The 18,203-nt window shown below is 40.4% G+C and overlaps 2 protein-coding genes across 14 annotated transcripts in view; one reads left to right on the plus strand and one right to left on the minus strand.

Annotated features, from left to right (window-relative positions):
• LOC307030125 (uncharacterized protein) overlaps positions 1 to 9,583 on the minus strand; it is a 28,030-nt gene extending 18,447 nt beyond the window's left edge. For 3 of the 7 annotated variants that reach the window (XR_013805550.1, XR_013805553.1, XR_013805554.1), the window contains exons 1-3: positions 9,337 to 9,578; positions 9,068 to 9,179; positions 5,415 to 5,615 (exon numbers count right to left, since the gene is read on the minus strand). Coding sequence is in view for 1 of the 7 variants with exons in the window: in XM_079666364.1 (XP_079522490.1) it covers positions 9,068 to 9,095 (28 nt within the window). In the remaining 6 variants the exon portion in view is untranslated. Of the gene's footprint in view, positions 1 to 4,977; positions 5,616 to 9,067; positions 9,180 to 9,336 lie in introns of those variants that run through there. The other 4 variants (XR_013805552.1, XM_079666364.1, XR_013805551.1 and 1 more) reach the window with 3 other exon arrangements.
• A 3,634-nt stretch (positions 9,584 to 13,217) lies between these two features.
• The window catches only part of lrp1bb (low density lipoprotein receptor-related protein 1Bb), a 336,417-nt gene continuing 331,431 nt past the window's right edge, over positions 13,218 to 18,203 (plus strand). For 5 of the 7 annotated variants that reach the window (XM_079666347.1, XM_079666348.1, XM_079666349.1 and 2 more), the window contains exon 1: positions 13,228 to 13,411. In XM_079666347.1, coding sequence (XP_079522473.1) covers positions 13,321 to 13,411 — 91 coding nt within the window. In that variant the 5' untranslated portion in view covers positions 13,228 to 13,320. Of the gene's footprint in view, positions 13,412 to 18,203 lie in introns of all 7 variants that reach the window. The other 2 variants (XM_079666350.1, XM_079666351.1) reach the window with 1 other exon arrangement.

Genomic DNA, 18,203 nt, shown 5'->3' on the forward strand with positions numbered 1-18,203 from the left:
AGTGGTCATCGAGACAAAATCTCTATGAATGATCAGCTAGGTATGCCGCCGCTGATGCAACATGGAGTCCATGTTTCTTATCTCGACATTACTTTTTGACTGACGTTCGACAGATGTCGCCTGTCTGTGGATGCTTCCTAGACGATTGTTACCAAGATGCAATACAACTGCAGGATGTAGTCTTAGGTTTACAAGTATTTCCAGGAGGCACAACTGCTGTGCAGGTAGAAAAGAAAACAAATGATGAGTAAAAATATTTTATTTTTTACTTGTCATTTCACTTTTCCCAGTTCATTCACCTGAATGTTAAAATTGTTCAGATTTTAATTGGAGTTTATTCAAATCAGTTGGGGGCTACTTGCGAATTGAGAGCAGCTCGGTGCATTTCACCTTTTGTCCAATCAGGGAATGACTCCGCCTTTTCTTTAGGGCTTAAGGTAGAGAATTGCACACTCGGAGCATTCTGATCCTACCTCGACTTAACGCACACCTCATTTCAGCAGATATTCTACCACAAACAGTTTGTTAAGGCCCTTTTGAGACTTCTGTGCTTTCACAACCTTTTCTGACTGAGAGTGTTTTGATTATTCTGGAACCTAGCAAAGTGAATATTAAAAAAACCTTTCCTGGGGCACCAAGGTAGCTCAACTGGTAGAGCTGACCCCATTTACTAAGGCTGAGTCCGACTCACGGCCCCATGATGCATTTCATCCCCTCTTGGACTAAAAATATATATATCTTTGGTTGGGAAGTGGTTCTCAGGCTACTTTCTGTTGGCGAAAATCTTAGAAATTGGTACTGCTTCACCGGGCAGTATCAAGATACATTTATAATATATTAGCTTCCTACTATATGACCTCAGGCCATTTAATATTATATTGGACAAAACTGATTTCCTTGGGTTGTAAATGACAAAGCACTGTTTTTTTTAAGTTTAGGTCAAGGGAGTTTGAATTGTGCACCTACAGCTCACCATTACTTAGTTAATATATTATCAAGGTTGCAGAAGCCAGTAGATTTCCCTTATTTCCCTTGCTTATACTACTTAGAAATGTGTGGGTGTGTACAGATGATGCTTGATTGGCATCTCTTTCACACTCCAATTAGTTTAATTTGCACCTGCCAAGCAAGATGACTTTAACCTTGATCACTTTTTCTAGTTCATGGCGTGAGGTAACTTTGTAGACCCCAAGGATAATTCGCTTAGCTTTAACTTTAGCATACAAAAAGATAACACCTGTGCAGGTATTCAGGGTATAGATAGGACAACATTACTTGTATACGATTCAAGTAATGATGGCTGAATTCAGTTTTAGGGTCCTGTTTTTGTTCTTAATGGATTAGCCATTTACTATGTTTACAAGTACTCCAACTCTGAGTGCTATTCCATTGCACTTTGCCATTTTAACTCCATTTTCAGAAATGAACGATTAGTTGGGAACACATTAGAAATCCTCCAACTTAGAGAGAGAAGAATCAGTGTAACATAACTGTGGTTTGGTTTTGTGACTGCAAATGAAAGACCTTAATGCATTGTGTGAATACTTACACTTTGTTGATGTCCTCTTCCTGGCTAGGCCATCACCTATTGCTTTCACTCAGCAATCATTGTCTTCAGAAAGGCAGCCCTAATAAGGTCTTGTTAGCCTGTTTGTTAGTGAGACTCATGACAAAAAAAGAAATATATATCATTGTTGAATCTTTGGTAGACTGTTGAAATGCTATAACTTCTCATAGTAGATATGTCTTTAGTTTATAAAGACATAACACATATACATGTTTTTTTTTTTTATTAAGCTTTTTTAAAGCATAATGTGAGGATTTGTCATATCCTATTCATCTTTTGAATAGACAATGCTAAAGTGGGTAATGCTGAGGATTACATTTCTCATTGCAAAATAGTTGCTGCAATACAAAAAAGTGTGCTTTGATGTTTTTTATTGATAGCTCTGATGTAATATACCAATATGTCCTCCATACCAGTACAGTACTGGGGATTGCGGAATAAATTGAATGCATTATTGTTAGCGTGGATGTTTAACATCTCATTCTACTATAATAACTCCTTACCCTGCCAGACAAGTTTAAAAAGGTATGGATAAATACTCTGAGTAATTCACCCTTATAAATTAACCAGCCGCCTGTTGGACTACTACCAAGCCATTAAAATGTTCCCACAGCCATAATCCAGAATAGAATGACAGTACGGGGAGAGCAGGCACATTCATGGGTCACACGTGTGCGTAATGTTCCCACAGTCGAGAATCTCTCCCCTAATCACCAGAGATTTTAAAAAGCTCCCATCAGCTTGCTTTATTTAATTAATTGCGTTATAGCTTGTCAGGATAATGTAAAGCTACAGTTACACTCTCTCCTGTCCCGCTGGGTGCTTTACCTCTTACTCACAACAGATTACACATATGGATGCAGAGAAATATCAAAATGAGTTACATTAAAAATTAACCAAAATCTAACCAAGCATGAAGCTATTATGACCCGAGGCAACCGGATATACTGTACCTGATTTAGCCCCATCAGGCTTCAGCTGTGAGGAGAAAGCCTCCCTGCCCATGCATTATTTCTTTCCCTAGAGCCATTGTGTCTCTTATATTTGCAGAACAGTGAAAACTCCAAACTGCACAGGTAGGTAATAAGGTAATACCTGCAGTGAAGCAAGCTTAACTTTTCCTATTTACTCTTAAAGTCATTGCTTTTCTCCTTGTCCCTCTCCATTGTCGCTCTTCTTTTCCCCTTAACTCTGATAAGACTGCACACACATGATATCATGGGGTTTTGATAGCAAATTACAGAATTGATCTGGAGCTCAGCAGGCAATTATCAGTGTAAGAGCCACGTTGCATATCAATGAGCTGAGGCAGTGAACAAAAAAAAGAAGTACCAATCCTGTTCCTGCTGCAACATTGCTAGTATTCTACATTGCATGTTTTGATGCCTGGGAGCTCTGTGGGGGGACATTTCTAGATCTATACATTGTATTTACTTTTCCGAACCGATATGAAGAAACCGATGCCTGACCCCTGCACACAGGCATGATAAAACCTGCAGTATAATGGATTATTTCACCTCCAAAATCCTGGATCACCTCCCTCTCTCCCCTGCTGTTCTCTTTCTCTCTCCAATTCAGCTGAACAAATACCCGTGTTTTTACAGTTACGACAGACAGAAAGCCAATGCTGAAGCACACACACCACCAGCATTATTGGCGTGCTGTTCCCTCCGACAAGGAGACGACAACAATGACGCTATTCAGTAACCTTGCTGAGAAGCTGGTCGACGCCGCTTGTTGATAGGCAACTCTCTTCTTTTTTTTCCCCCTGTGGACTTGGAAAAGGCAATTAATATTCCTTTGCTGAGTGGAGGCTTTCGTTTTAGGCTGGTCACGTGAAGTGCACTGGCTGCCACCTCCCCACTCTTACAAGTCAGATAATTACCTATTTAGATGTTGCTGAGGAGGTGTGTGTGTGTGTGTGTGTGTGTGTTGCTGGACGCGTGTTGGACTGCTGCCACGGCTTGTGAAAAGAAGCACCATGAAGTCGACCTGTCACTATGAGTTAGAGACACGGGATGGCCAACTACAGTGAGAAAAGGGAGCACAGAACACTTACCATCAAAACTGTAGAAACAGACTGAGTGTATTAATACTCCGCAAATAGATTCACATTCTGAAATGCCATTTTTTTATGTTTGGGTTTCTGTTTTTTGGGATCCGATATACCCAAAAATGTACGTCGAAAGTAGGCTAATTACGGTTGATTTCATTGAAAGCTGTCAAATTTGGGCTGTTAATGGGCTCCACGCGGAGGCTTGCTGAGGTGAAGGACTTTCGGAAAGGTCAGCTGACTCACCACTGCTCACCCCCCTCAGCTCAACCTACCCACACATCTTAAATCGCAATCAGGGATGGAAAGCGGGGCTGTTCGTTAGCTTGGTATCCAGCAGTCTCTTTTATCTCACTCCTCTTTCCCCCTAACCGTCTCAGGTTGGCGTGAAGCGGCCTTAACACAACCACGCAACCGCCGGCCCTCCTTTTCCCGATCCTTTCCTCCCCTTCCACCGTACAAACACTTTGCGTGAACCCCCCAGAGGTGCGAAGGGGGCGAACTGCTGGGAAACTACTATTGAACCCCCTCCTGATCAGAAACACACACTCCACTCGACCCGCCTCCCCCCCGCTGCCTCCATACCGCCCTCCTCCCCGACTTCCAAGTCTCCCGGCTCTGCTCCTCTGTCCGGATTTTTTTTTCTACTACTGCCAATCAGTGGAGCATTTCTCTCAGAGCGACTTGTGGCAGGAGAGAGTGACAGTGTGTGAGTGTGCGCGTATACGGACACAAAGCCTTGCACTAAGCTGAGGGCGGCTCCAAGGCTTCCCCCCTGAGGCAGAGCTGAGATTGAGGTTATTATTCGGTGGGAGTGGGATCCAGCTGTGTGAGGAGAGAGATGGCGAGCTGCTCTGTCTGCATTGTGGCTCCTCCAACCCTGATGTCCACTGGGAACCGGCACAGAATATTGCAAAAGAAAAATACTTCACCGGTCACGCACAAATGGAAATGTATTTATTTGCCTAACAGTGACTCAGTGTTTTATTTTTTAACATAAGCTCACACTGAGGATACTTTTTGTTTGTCCTTTTTGGGTTGTAATTGTATCAGTTCAATTTAAAACAGAGTATATAGTGCCCCCACTATGAATATGATGCACACAGAGGAGAACTTAAGAGAATCCTTATGTATCCCTAGATGGCAGTAGTAAGTCAGTGCACTGCTGCCACACAGATGAGTGTGTCTTTGGCTGTGTGTGAGCATGTGTCTGCCTGTTTCTTTTCCCTTGAGGTTGATAAAGTGTGTTGGCATAATTTCCCCCCAAAAAATATTTAAACTGCAAGTAATAATAGAAGGAAGAAAAGAGATAGTGTTTTCAAAATAGTCCTTGTGCCATGCTGTTTCTTCGCTTACAGGACCGGGGTTATTCCTTCACTCATGAATAAATAGAGATTACGGAAGCTTTTTTTTTTTTATGTTTTCACACAAAGACAATTAACTTGAAATTGCTTTGTTGAAATTGCTCCTCAAACAGCTAAGAACAAGCACAGGAAATGGCATCACAGCTACTCTGTAAATGTGAGAATTGAATGTGCAATGTTCATCTCCTCTGAGACGTTGAATAAAATTGCACTGCAGGAACAATCAACTCTTGTACAATAACACATGTTGGTTCACATTGACACTGGCTATTGACGACTTCCGTGTGAGACAGAGGATTAATATCCGTATGACAAAAGGCGGCCATATTTGGAACAAGACTATAAAAAAAACATTCTGAAGACTGTTTGATGGAGGCTGAAACACATACAGCTCTATGTTACATTATCCTGACAGACAGGTGCATTTTACCTTTTCAAAAAAGTCATTTTCAGCATGATGAGAATGCAGTGATTTATGCAGCAAATGGCCTGTCATCCCACTGCTTGATTAACAAGCACCGAGACCCTGGGGGACACCCGTGGATCCTCATCACTTCATGGCCCAGGCGCAGGACTGCACTCTCCCTCAGCAACAACCAGAACCAGACTTCCTGCTTTTCCTGCCTAATAACTGTCAAAAGAAACAAAACCGACATCAGACAAGATATTTTTTAGGGGCAGATCCTCGCTCAGTCCTCCCTTTTTAAAAATCACTTCTAAAGCTGGAGAAGAATGCTGAACCTATAAACTGAAAATGTTGGGGCTATCAGGATGATAATGAGCCTGCAACTATGACAGGGTCAAACAGGATCAAACGCTGCTGCTAATTTTGGATCATGCAAAACAAGAAGTGCGGGCCGAATGTGGTGCGAGGGTTGGCATGGTGATCACTCATGTCAGTCAGGGACAGGAGCACCAAGGGGACCTGCAGGGCCACAGATGTACGACCCAGAGGTCACGTGAGGTGGGCCTCCGTGTAGCCGCATGTCAGCGTATACTCATGACAAGCCCCCTTCCTGTCCTGTATGTCAGGACCTGTACCGCAAGTGAATGACACGCTATGCATGAGCGGCCATTAGTCCGCACTAGCTTATGCTATTCAGTGGTACGACCAGCCACTAGCTCTTGATTCCCTCTGACACGGCCGCTACTAAAGCCCGCTGGACCGCACTGAGGATCATTCCTATTGACATGTGCCTTTGTGCATGGCAACACTCACATTTCATGAAAGGGTTGTTCAATGTGAGCCGATGTGACTGTGTAAAGGTGGGTGACTCTAGATAATTAAGGGCAGAGGTGAATAGAAGAGGCAACATTTCAAGAGCTAATGCGGCTCTGGTGTTAGCGCATATGTACAAATCATTTCGAACATAAGTAGAGCACTTTATCAAAGTCTGAAAAAAAAAAAAGCAGTTGTAGCTGTTCAATCAAAGTGTAGCCACTGTGATTGTGATGGGAACAATTCAGTCCGCTCTCAGAAAGAAGGGGAAAAAATGAAAGCCTCATGGAATTATTCATTTGTTTTTTTCTTCCAGTAGCAGAAATCAGTGCAATCCTGGCAGTGAGAAACAGCAGAGACTGCTTGAGAAATGTCCTTGAAGACTTGAACTTGTTCATTCTCGGTGACAACTCAATAATAAAACACGACAGATCGTTCCGCATGAAAGTTAGGCATGTAGCCATCCAATCCCGGATACATTTCTCTGTCACCGTAAACAATGTTTCGCTTAATGAATTTATGACGCTCTGACAGGACATGGCTGCTTGTATTTGAGCAGCACTAACAGCTTGGTTCATCCGCTGGTAATGAATACGTGTTGCAGAAGTACATGCATTTAGGAGAAGCGTTTAAAGAGGACATTTGAATATTTTGCAGTCGACAAGAGACAATGCTTAGTTTCTTCCTTAGCAACAGTCTCTTTCTGAATATTATCGTTTTAATGATAACAGGTAAGATTGATATAGTCCTTATCACACTTCTCAAAGACACTCTATTTACAGAGGGGAAAATAATCAAACTTTTTAAAAAAAGAGGGAAACATATACTTTATTTTGTATATTCTGGAAAAGATGGGTCAGTCTCCTGTGTCGACAATCTTTACTAGGTTCCATATTAACTTATATTTTACTGATGTACTTCATTACATTGCATTTAGCTGACGCTTTTATCCAAAGCGACTTACAATAAGTACATTCGACAAGGAAGATACAACCTTGAAGAAAACAGAATCATATAAGTACATCAGGTTTCATAGAGCCAAACATTTCAAGTGCTACTCAACTGGCTTTAGATAAGCCAGTCCTTTATTAGTATATAAGTGTTTTGTTAGTAATTCTATCGCTCGAAGTGGAGTCTAAAGAGATGAGTTTTCAGTCTGCGCCGGAAGATGTGTAAGCTTTCTGCTGTCCTGATTTCAATGGGGAGCTCATTCCACCATTTTGGAGCCAGGATAGCAAACCCACCTGTTTTTTCTGATGGGAACTTGGGTCCCCCTCGCAGTGCGGTTGCACAAGAGAGACCACACAAACATTTTTTTTGTCTTTTCTTCAATTTGTTGTTCTGCAACCACTTACTGATGGACGACAGAGAAGTTAGCTCTCTCATGACATGATAAGACCTACGTTCTGATAATAGTACGCTGAAGAGTGGTATGGTATATTAACCAACCTGTCCTCCTCCAAAAAACGACCAAATAGGTTGATTGTTCAGCAGTTTATTACGACCTAGAGTCACGGTTTAAAGTTTAACACCTCTAGTGGTCGTGTAAGAAACAACAATTTGAGGCATATGCTCCCGTTGATTGCAAATGCTCCGGAGGGTCGTATATTCACAAATAACCCTCTCTGGAAAATCCTAAATTGTAGGATAGTTTGGCCATTAAAATGCTTTTTGATTAGATTTCTAGCGAGAAGTGTATATTGTACTTTTAGAATCCACGTCCAGTGGATGTGTAGGATCTATAGTTTGATAGATATTACAAAGATTATTTGAGGTCTCGCCAGGAGAACGTATATGCGGCAGCGTCCATGTAAAGTTAGCGTCAACCCTCATGGGGTGAAAAAAGTATTTCAAATGTATATCATGCCATTTAAATTTGAAGAAATTGCAGTTTTTGTATTACTATCCCAAGCTTCCATAAATGGGTCAAACATGACCCGCATGCATTTTGTATGGAATCCAATGGGAACCTCTGATTCGTATCGCCTGTGGCTGTCAGGAATACATTCACTGTGGACCACAAGTGACACCTCTCAGGAAGATTATTTTACACAGCAAGATCTGATACCTGTATGTATAATAATAATAATAATAATATACATTATATTTGTATAGGGCTTTTCAAGGACTCAAAATCGCTTTTCAATTTAAGGGAAGGTTAGGGTGGGGGGTATAGGACTATCAAACTTGATCAACCGGCATGGATTGATGGGGGGTGGGCTATGAGTAGAAGAGATGAGTTTCGGAAAAAGGACTGGAATACTGTGCGGTTCTCAATATGTTCAAAACCATTTTTTTCTAAATGTAAAAAAAATGTCTAAAATGATGTGATTTTTCTTAACCAAAATGACAAATGGCATAATAACACATGTTATTCTGGTACAGGTCCTTCTTGACCCACTTATGGAAGAGTGTAGGGTCCAGTCACTCATGGATCTAAGGGTTAAAGTTGTGTAAAGATCAGGGTTTTATTTCCTAAGCCCTTTAAAAACGATGTGTTCATGTTACCTTTGATGTGTTACACCTTTGGCCGTCAGATATAGCAGCTATCAAACTAAACCTAACTAGCATTTTGAAAGTTACTAAACTGACCATGATTGTATGGCTGCACCTTTGATAGTTGGTGACCCTCCTACACATAACGTTTAGTATTCTTTACAGTTCACACTTAATTTTCTCCTCAGTGAGTTTGTTCACCTTTTAACCTCTTGCACATATCAGTATACAGATACATGATGGAACAATCCTATGTTTCATACATTGTTTAGTATTTTTGCATTTCATTAGTTTCTGTATGTAGTCTGCTAAGATAAATTTAGTTCAGTTTGCCTTAAATCATGCTAGTCTCTATTTCTTTGACTTACCAGAGATGAGGATGCCACTGCTTGTCATCTTGGGCAAAAGGTGCAGCACCTGAAACAGAGCTCTGAAATACAGGAAGTGGCCAACCACATATTACCAGGTGCCTGTCAGATCCTGTTGGGGGAGATTGAGATTTGGGATATATTATAATAATAATATAATTGGAATGTATTCATTTGTTCATGCTTTATTCTTGGTCAATTTCTAAAACTGATGCTGATCGACTTAATGTACTATTTAGTTGTATTTTTAGTTTAAGTGTTTGCCTTACCTGTTACGAACTCAGATACTCAGGATATAGGACCCAATTGCAACAACCCAGGAGACAGAGGTAAAGTACTTGTAAGACACTTTATTTTCAGTAGGTGAACAAAAATAAACACTATCAAATCTCAAAATGAGATGACATAAGGGTACGAAAGAAAACCGCTCACGTAGTGAGGAACAAAATCTTCTTAGTATCACGCAGAGCCTAGATCTGACCTGAGCCAAGGGGAACTGACAATGAACACTGGGAAACTGGGGAATTTAAACACAGGACAACAAGACACAGGTGAAAACAATCAGGGGCGAGGCTGGTGCTGATGAGCACAGGAGACACACAAGGGGTGGACAATCAGGAAGCCTGGAATGAGAGGCAAATGGTGAGTGACCAAACAAACATAAAACAACATGAAAATGAAACTCTCTTAACATTTCTGTCAGTGCACAACATTACCACGCTGTTTTAAAGAATGGTATGATCCCCCATCTTAAGGTTGAGTTCTGTTCATTTCCCTTATTTAACATGCCCAATAAAACATATGTAAATAGTTTAACTTTCTTTGTTGACTTGTTGTTGACTCCTTATGCCAACCAGCTTGGTGCCTCACAATGATCAAGATCTTCCGAACAGCTCCACAGAACTTGAGGTGAGATTGTTTTTTTGTAATTTGCTCTTTGCAAGCTCTTTTGAACGATGGCACAACCTTATTAAAGCAGTGTGTGTTAAGTATATTACTTTGCAATTGCCTGTGGTTTTACTGGTTTTAGGGCAGCTTGTAATTGCCTGTAAAATACTCCAGTCTACATTCCAATAACCTTGGACTCTCCAAGTGTATAAACTGACATACTCCTACGGTAGAAAACCATGCCACCCCTGCATTTGACTTTAGTTTCGCCCTGATCGATCCACACCAATATTTAAACATTGTTTGCTGTCTACACATGTGCATGCTATATGCATTGCTCTCATTTTCTACTCCAAACATTGTTCAAAGCTATGACACGCTGCTATTCTGAAGTTCTCCCACACTCAGCTCAGATACATCATCCATTCCAAACAAAGGAAAATATCTACTTATAACCCTCAGCAGCTCTGATGATTGTAGCCATGACTTCACAGCACATAGGCATTTTATCTTTGAAACGAAAATAGAATTTTGGAAATTACTAACCCTAGAAATTTGTTTTTCTTAGCCATGGGATGTAAAAAAGGCAAATCACAAATGTAAAACCTCAGAACTGTGTGAAATTGCTCTTTTAAGTTGGCGGATATCAATACTCTTGCTGTTATAACACCCACAACCCTAGTGGTAAAAAATAAACCTTGTATTAAATAGCGTATATGTGTTTTATATGGCTGAAGAAAAATACTTGTACTGACTCATGAAGAATTATACTGTATAATATATTATTACTGATGATGCAGTACCAATTTTGCCATACATTTAAAAAATGTTTCACTTTAGGTGCACTTAATTGCCGGCAGCTAAATTTAAACAATATCATGTGAGATTTATTGCATCATAATATCACCATCATCTTGTCAGGCTTAAGTAATTCATTTTCATCCGAATGACCATTGATCTGACCAATCAGGTTCCTCCATGCCTGTGAGGAGCTATACTGGCAGCTATGGGCGTTGTTTAGGTGCTGATTTGTCAGCAATTATATCAGAACAATATTATTCATATAAGAAGTTCAATGAATAAACGGAAGGATTTGCTCAATGTAAAATATGCTTTGCACTCTTCTTCTGACTGGCTTTGGCAAGGCTTTGATTGAAATATGGCTCCTCCAATCAACTGCCAAGTATTATAATTTGTTGTGCCAGCTAATTTCCATAATGGCTTCTCAGATGGTTCTGTGAAACAAACCATATGGTATATATGGTTAATACATTGAAACACAAACATTTCCATTTTTTGTAATCAGAATTGTGAACCATTAGAATTAAGTATATTGACTGTTTTCTGCAGAAAGTGGATAAAAACAAAGAAGATTAAGGCCAATTTTCACAAAAATACCATGCAGACTTTGTAATAGCCCCTTGAAAAACAATAGACCTTTCCAAAAGATTGACTCTTTAAATATGTTGGAGTGTCAGGATCTCTTAATCCAACTAATTTGAAGTCTGCATACTGTACATGTTTCTTTCAGCTACTGTAGTGTTGCTGCTGGTCAGTTTTTCCTGGTAATCATTTAAAACTCTGGTGAGTCTTTGTAATTTAAAACAAATGTTCTGCTCAAGACATGTCTCTTTCACATGTCAGTGCATGCTTACAGTACTGAAATATTTTTAATAATTGCCTTCTTGTTAGCTCAGCGCCATATTTTTGTTGCTCCTCTATTGAAACAGCAAGAAAGTCTCAAGTGGACTGCAGCAATTCACCGAAATGACATTTATCACAGCAGTTCCCCTCTTCTAAATCAGAGGGCTTCCAACTTTTCTCGCTGTGCTTCTGTTATTTTTGTTTACCTCTGTCAAAGATAAGCACTTACAAGGTAGCAACACAAAAGCTTCCAATTATTCTTCAGGCAGGCTTTTCACCTGAGCTTTATGGCAACAGAACACAACTGCCTTGACTACAAATTGGCAGTTACTCCATGAACCTCTGGTGCATTAGGCCAAAGCACTGTGAAAATATACAAGCTCCAAAGTGACCACAGCTTCTCAGACGGATCAATAAGCCTCATGGTCTGGTATTTAGGAGGGATGTTTGAAAATGTTGCCATGTAGTAGAGTGTTGCCCTTTTAAGATAAACGGGGGGAAAAAGGGCCAACAGTTTGCAGTTCTCTCTGTAGCTCAGTTCTTAAGGACATGGCTTTGGAGGGTTGCTGGTTCAAGTCCAATAGGAACCAGTGTGTGGACTGGCACCTTGAGAGAGGCCAATTCTCCTCCTGATCTCTACCAAGGTGCTGTTGAACAAGGCACTAGATCTCTAAACTCTAATAGCTGCCAACTGCTCTTAAGAAAAGGAAGGGTTACATACAGTGTTAATATCACTGTGTTTTCAATTGTGTGTGTTGATTATTGTTTTATTTTAGGATTCGACATTTGGTCTGTCGGAATCAGTCAGGTTTTCGCAACAGATTTTTGTTTATTTGGCAGTAGTGGTGGCAGACTACCACTGACAGTAACTCAGTTCGTAGGGACATGGCTTGAAGGGTCGCGGGTTCAAGACCCGGAAAGGACCAAATTACAATGTTTCAACTGTACTCGTAAATGGGACGATTTACCGATGTGCCAATCAGCAAAGCACTTGACACTACTTGACAACTATGAGCAGTCTAAATCTGACTGTGTGTGCAATGTCAAGTTGAATCCTCAATGTATTGGTTGAGTTCTGGGTTGTCCTTGACATAACTGTAAAGAAGCTCAGTCACATTTGCCCGCATTGTTATAAAGATTAAGGCTAAAAGCTTAATCTGTATCATATGTTTTAGTAGGACGATACAGGATATTTGATTATGTTTTAACAGTTAGAGACAATGATGAGAGCAGAGCTTAGTCCCCTTTCATTCTCTGACTTTTTCTTTTTTTTGACTAACCCCCCTGTCTCCGAATCACCTCCCCCGGACTTCAGTCTGACACCCCCTGCACTGACTGCACAGCTAACCAATATGATGAATTTCAGGCGAGCTGCGCCACCTTGATGGCGTTTAATCATTGAGAAAAAGACAGGAAACGTACTCATTCTTTATCCTCCTACACTCCCCCACCCCGCCTTCCCCTCCCTTGCCCCTGACTCTCATCTCTCCTGCCGTCTCCGGTGCGTCTGTTCAGCTGCACAGAGCGGCGGTGTGCATGTGTCGCGGAGCAGGGGGAGCGCTGCACTGTTCTGCGCACCGGTTCCGCTGGACATCACCGTATTACGGCGCTACGACAACCGGGTGGTGGTGGTGGTGGAGGGGGAGACTGGACCCCGGACCGGGAGCAGGAGCAGGACCGGGAGAAGCACTGTGGCTCTTTATAGCCCGCTCTCCGAAAACATGTCCGAGTTTTTCCTATTCGCTTTTCTAGCCCTGTTCTCGGGATTATTTCCGTGCGCCGAGCCCTCGGCGGTGTCGGGCGAGGAGAGAGGTAAGGATCACCGGGCCGTCGGGGATGCGCAGTCCGGGGAAAACTTGGCACCACGGGGCCGTCTTATAGTGCTGTCTGGGCTTGTTACAGGCACCAAATGTGCAGACGCTGGATGTATAACCTGTCTTTAAAAGCCATAATTCATGCATGATAAAGAGTGTGAAATTGCTCGTCATTCTTCTTTTTGTCCAGTGTGGGATGATACACTGGAAGTCTGTATCTCTTCTGCTGTCATCCAGGATGATGCGTTATAATGCGAGGCAGCCGATAAATCCCAAATAACGACACCACCTTAATTGGAACACATTGAACTTGCCCTGCGCATTAGGAAAGCTTTTCATTTTCTTTTGTGCATTTTCAGGAACATTATGGGCTGTTGGGAGCCAGAATAGAATCAGTGTCGCTGACTGCAGGCGGGTAGCAGCACTATCCTACGGTGCAGCAGGTGAAAAATATCCCCCGTGCCAACGTGTGTTTTGTCCCTCACCGAGAGTAGCTTGTCTTTCTGGCCCGGGAGCATCACAGCGTCTGGTGGATACGCAGTTGGTAGGACTATAGTTCTGAGGAGACAACTCTAGATCTTCGGTGCTGTGTGTAATCTTGTAAAGTGATGTCTAGGAAGTCATCTATGAGTAGCATAATTGACTGTTGCACGTAGGAAATTAAATTAAGTCACTAATTTACAGCATATCTGTATCCCTGAGTGCTGTCTCGCAGGATATTCACATTTAGAACACTTCCTTCTGGTGTCCTGGGACCATTTGAGGGCATAGTCAACCAAACTAACCTCACCTAGTTTATTTGCAGAAATAAGATATTTATGCCAACCAATATATTTCACTGCTACAATCACAGAGGTTTATTTATTTTATGATCATGTTTTTCCTCAAATGAAGAAAATCCACTACTTAACTATGTTGGAAATGGATACTTTTGCTGAATTTTTATTTGCTAATACTTCAACTTTTTTGGGTGCCCTTTATTTTTTGAGGGCTGACATTTGGGTTTAGACATGCTACATTATGGGAAAGGTGCACACTGTACCTGCTCCATAGTATCGGGATACTCGCCTTGACAGGAAGCAGATGTATCTATACAAACTTGAATGAATGCTGTTGTGGAGCATAGTATTTCCATTAACTGGCCTCAAAGTCACAGCTCCCTCACTACTTCGTCCTCCTGCATAGCAATGACTGCCGAGATCTGTTTGGTTGTTTGTGAGACTGTCCCAAATGCAACACAGCATGGAAAACCGGAGCTTGGGAGTTCGCCTGGCAATCACAGTAGGCGAGAGAAACACGGTTTACCTCTTCCTGTGCATGAAATGAAAATATGAATTTGTCTCTTCAAGTCCCTGAGGATGCCCATGCTCTAGGAAGAGTGGTGATGGTGGGGGGGGGGGGTGGAGAAAACACACATCTGACATTTTTATAGACTGCTGAAGTTTGTTTGTGAGCTTTGCAGCACTGAGCTTGATTTATGTAGATGGAATTAAGGTTAAGAACGTGCCATTGGATTGTCACGTATGGGCCAGTAGGATGATATTTAAATTTGGAACAGTTAATCTGGGATAATATATTCAGACACACGCGCAGATCTGAAAGTAACATTGGGACCTAGGTCTTTGTCTGCGAGCTGATGGCGTCCTGCTCCTCTGCTTCTGGAACGAGAATAAATGAAAGCTCTCGAAGCCGTGTCTAAATGGACACTAATGATGATAGCATTTCTTATTTCTTCCAACACCAAAGCTGGTTGTTAGCCTAATTAGTCCAAAAATTAATTTGCTTTGTGGTAGCAGCAATGTTCCCTTGAATGCCAAGTAGTGGTTTTCCATTTGAATTTGGAATGTTCTTTTATTGAATGGCTTTTTTCCTCTTTAGATCGCCTGTCCCACTCCTTATCTATTTTGTCCATCTAACATTGAGAATGCTGACCTGGCCGCCATGGCAGCACACTACTGATCTCACAAAGACAGGCTTTAGAAATTCAGACAGTCCAGTCTGCCGCCTGTTTATGCAATACAAATAATATCTTTTAGATGTTTTTAAAATTTTCCTTTCCTTGATCTCTGTCAGTGACCGTGCAAGATAAGCATCACTTAGCACAAACAGCTCAAGGTTGTTTGAAATGTATACCCCATTTAAAAAGATGATTGTATAGTGGAAGATAGGTCCATGCACTAATACAGGGAAGGCGGCCTTTAGGAGCTAATTAAGGGAGATAGTGAGATAGTATCGCCGGAGTGCATGCAAGTGCCCGTGTGTGTCAGTGTGTGCAAAGGCCAGCAAAAAATCTAAGTGATGGAGCGTTGTTTGTGTCTGCTGCATGTTGGCCAGGGGAATAACAACACATATAGGTTTTCATGGTTTTAACCCCTTAAACTTAGTTTCCTTCCGTTTTGAGTGTTTGCAAATTAAGATTTTTACTTGTAAAAAGTACAAATAGGCAACACGACCTATGGACTAAATCATTACTGCATAGGATCAAAGCATATAACTTATATAGGACATTGTGTGATCTTAATATGCCCTTACATCTGGTATTTTATCACTCATTGTAATGGGAGAAGAAATGTTAATTTTTTTAATTTTGCAACCTACATGTTCTGTGAAATTACTTCCATTTTATAGTCTTTTTAACTGTTATTTTATTTAACTTGGAATCATGCAATATGTTGTAACATCAACATATGAATGGATCTTTTAAGTATGAATAATACAAAGTTGAGTAGTATATTCCATAAAAAACATTGACCTTGATGGTAATTTTCTTGAACTTCTGAACAGATGGCCTCAGGTTGTGTTATGGAAATTGTGAGTTTTTTTGGTACTCGACCCATACAAGGGAGAATCGGTCTGGATATTTCTAAGCCTGTACTGCTTCGATTTGGACCGCTCTTTTAAAATCTGTCCCTTGTGAGCCCTCTCTAACTTTTATGGAAGTGCATCACAAACGCACTGCTTGAAGTCAGAGAGCCTGGGATAGGAGGGTGAAAAAAGCCCCAGGATAAACTTTAGGCTATAGCATTTATGTTCTTTCCTCTGTTATGTGGTGTGCAGCATTTGAACATTTCCTAGATAAATATGTTATTTGGAATTATACAGAAGTACAAATATTGAGATAACTAATGTGTTACTCGTTACCTGAAGCTGTCTTGTCAATGTTACATTTCTAAAAAGGGTCATCTTGTAATCCAATTACTTCTAGTAAAGCACACCATGCTAATATTTCTTAGGCACAACATTATTCTTTAACAAAGGCCCCATTTTCAAGCATTTTATTAATCAATGTATTTATTGAACATGTCAGAAACAAAAACATACAACAATAAGATATATATATATTCATTCTCTTTTTTCCTTTTTGTCTCACTCAAATTAATAATTATAAAAAAGTACATAAAAAAAACAATAATAATTCTCAAATAGTCTCTGTCATGTTCAACAGGGGCAAGAAGAAGCTTAAAAAAAACTTGTCTGGTCCTACCCCCTCTAGCATAGGTCATCGTCATCAGCGACATGTTTGTCTTGTTCATTTGTTTGCTTTTTGTTTTTTTACAAAACAATCAGAAAGAAATTACTTGTACAATTACAAGAAATAACAACCAATGGGATTTTACAGGTCCTGTTCATAACCATTAATGATTTGTGGTGTTTTTTTTTAAAATGCAGTTTCCTCTCAACATGTGCATGCTTTCTCTCCATGTGAAAATTCCCTGAATATTATGAGGTAATTGTTGATTGCGGCTTTGAACATAATTTGAATAGTTTTATAGTCAACCAGGTCTTTTAGTCTTAGTGTTTTTAGTTTGATAAATAATTTATTTGTTGGTTCTCTGTACGTAGTTTTATGTATAACTCGTATGGCTCTTTTTTGCAGGATCAAGATGTGTATTTGTTTTATATGTGTTCCACCAAACTTCCACACAATACATCATGTATGGAAGTATGAAGGAGCAGTACAGCATAAACAAAGAAGCTTGATTAATTAGGTATTTGGCTTTATTCAGAATTGCTATTGATTTGGATATTTTGGCTTTGATATAGCTTATATGTGGTTTCCAACTTAATTTATTGTCTATTATTACTCCAAAGCATTTTATTTCCGATACTCTTTCTAATTGGACGCCATTTATAGTGAGTTTCTTCTCTGTATTGATCGATCGATTCCCAAATATTATGAGTTTGGTTTTGCTTGCGTTCAATGTTAATTTATTTTGGTCAAGCCAGATCTTCATCCTGCTCAGTTCCTCCTCATTGTGACCAATAGCTGTTCTAAATTGTCCCCAGAGTAGACTTGTGTCGTCTGCAAAAAGAATGGTTTTAATACTTTTTGATACTTCACATATATTGTTAATATCAAGAATAAATAGTAATGGCCCCAAGACTGAGCCCTGAGGCACCCCACATGTAACCTGCAGTAGTTGTGATTTATGGCTTTGTTAGTTCAATGTACTGTTCCCTGTTATGTAGGTGGATATAGCCATGATAGTGCAACACCTCTAATGCCATATCTCTGTAGTTTTTTAATTAATAGTTCATGGTCAACCGTGTCTTTTCTATTGCCTTAGTAATGTGTTCCATAAATTCTATAACTGCAAATGATGTGGTCCTGTTTGCTCTGAAACCATATTGTTGTTCATAGAGTATGTTATGTTTGGTGATGAAGTCATTTAGTTTTGTATAGTTTTTCCAGTATTTTAGAAAACTGTGAGAGCAATGAAATTGGTCTATAGTTTGACAGTACATGTTTATCTCCAGATTTATGTATTGGTATGACTTTAGCAGTTTTC

This window comes from Notothenia rossii, assembly GCF_949606895.1.
Source record: "Notothenia rossii genome assembly, chromosome: 2".
Taxonomy (NCBI): domain Eukaryota; kingdom Metazoa; phylum Chordata; class Actinopteri; order Perciformes; family Nototheniidae; genus Notothenia; species Notothenia rossii.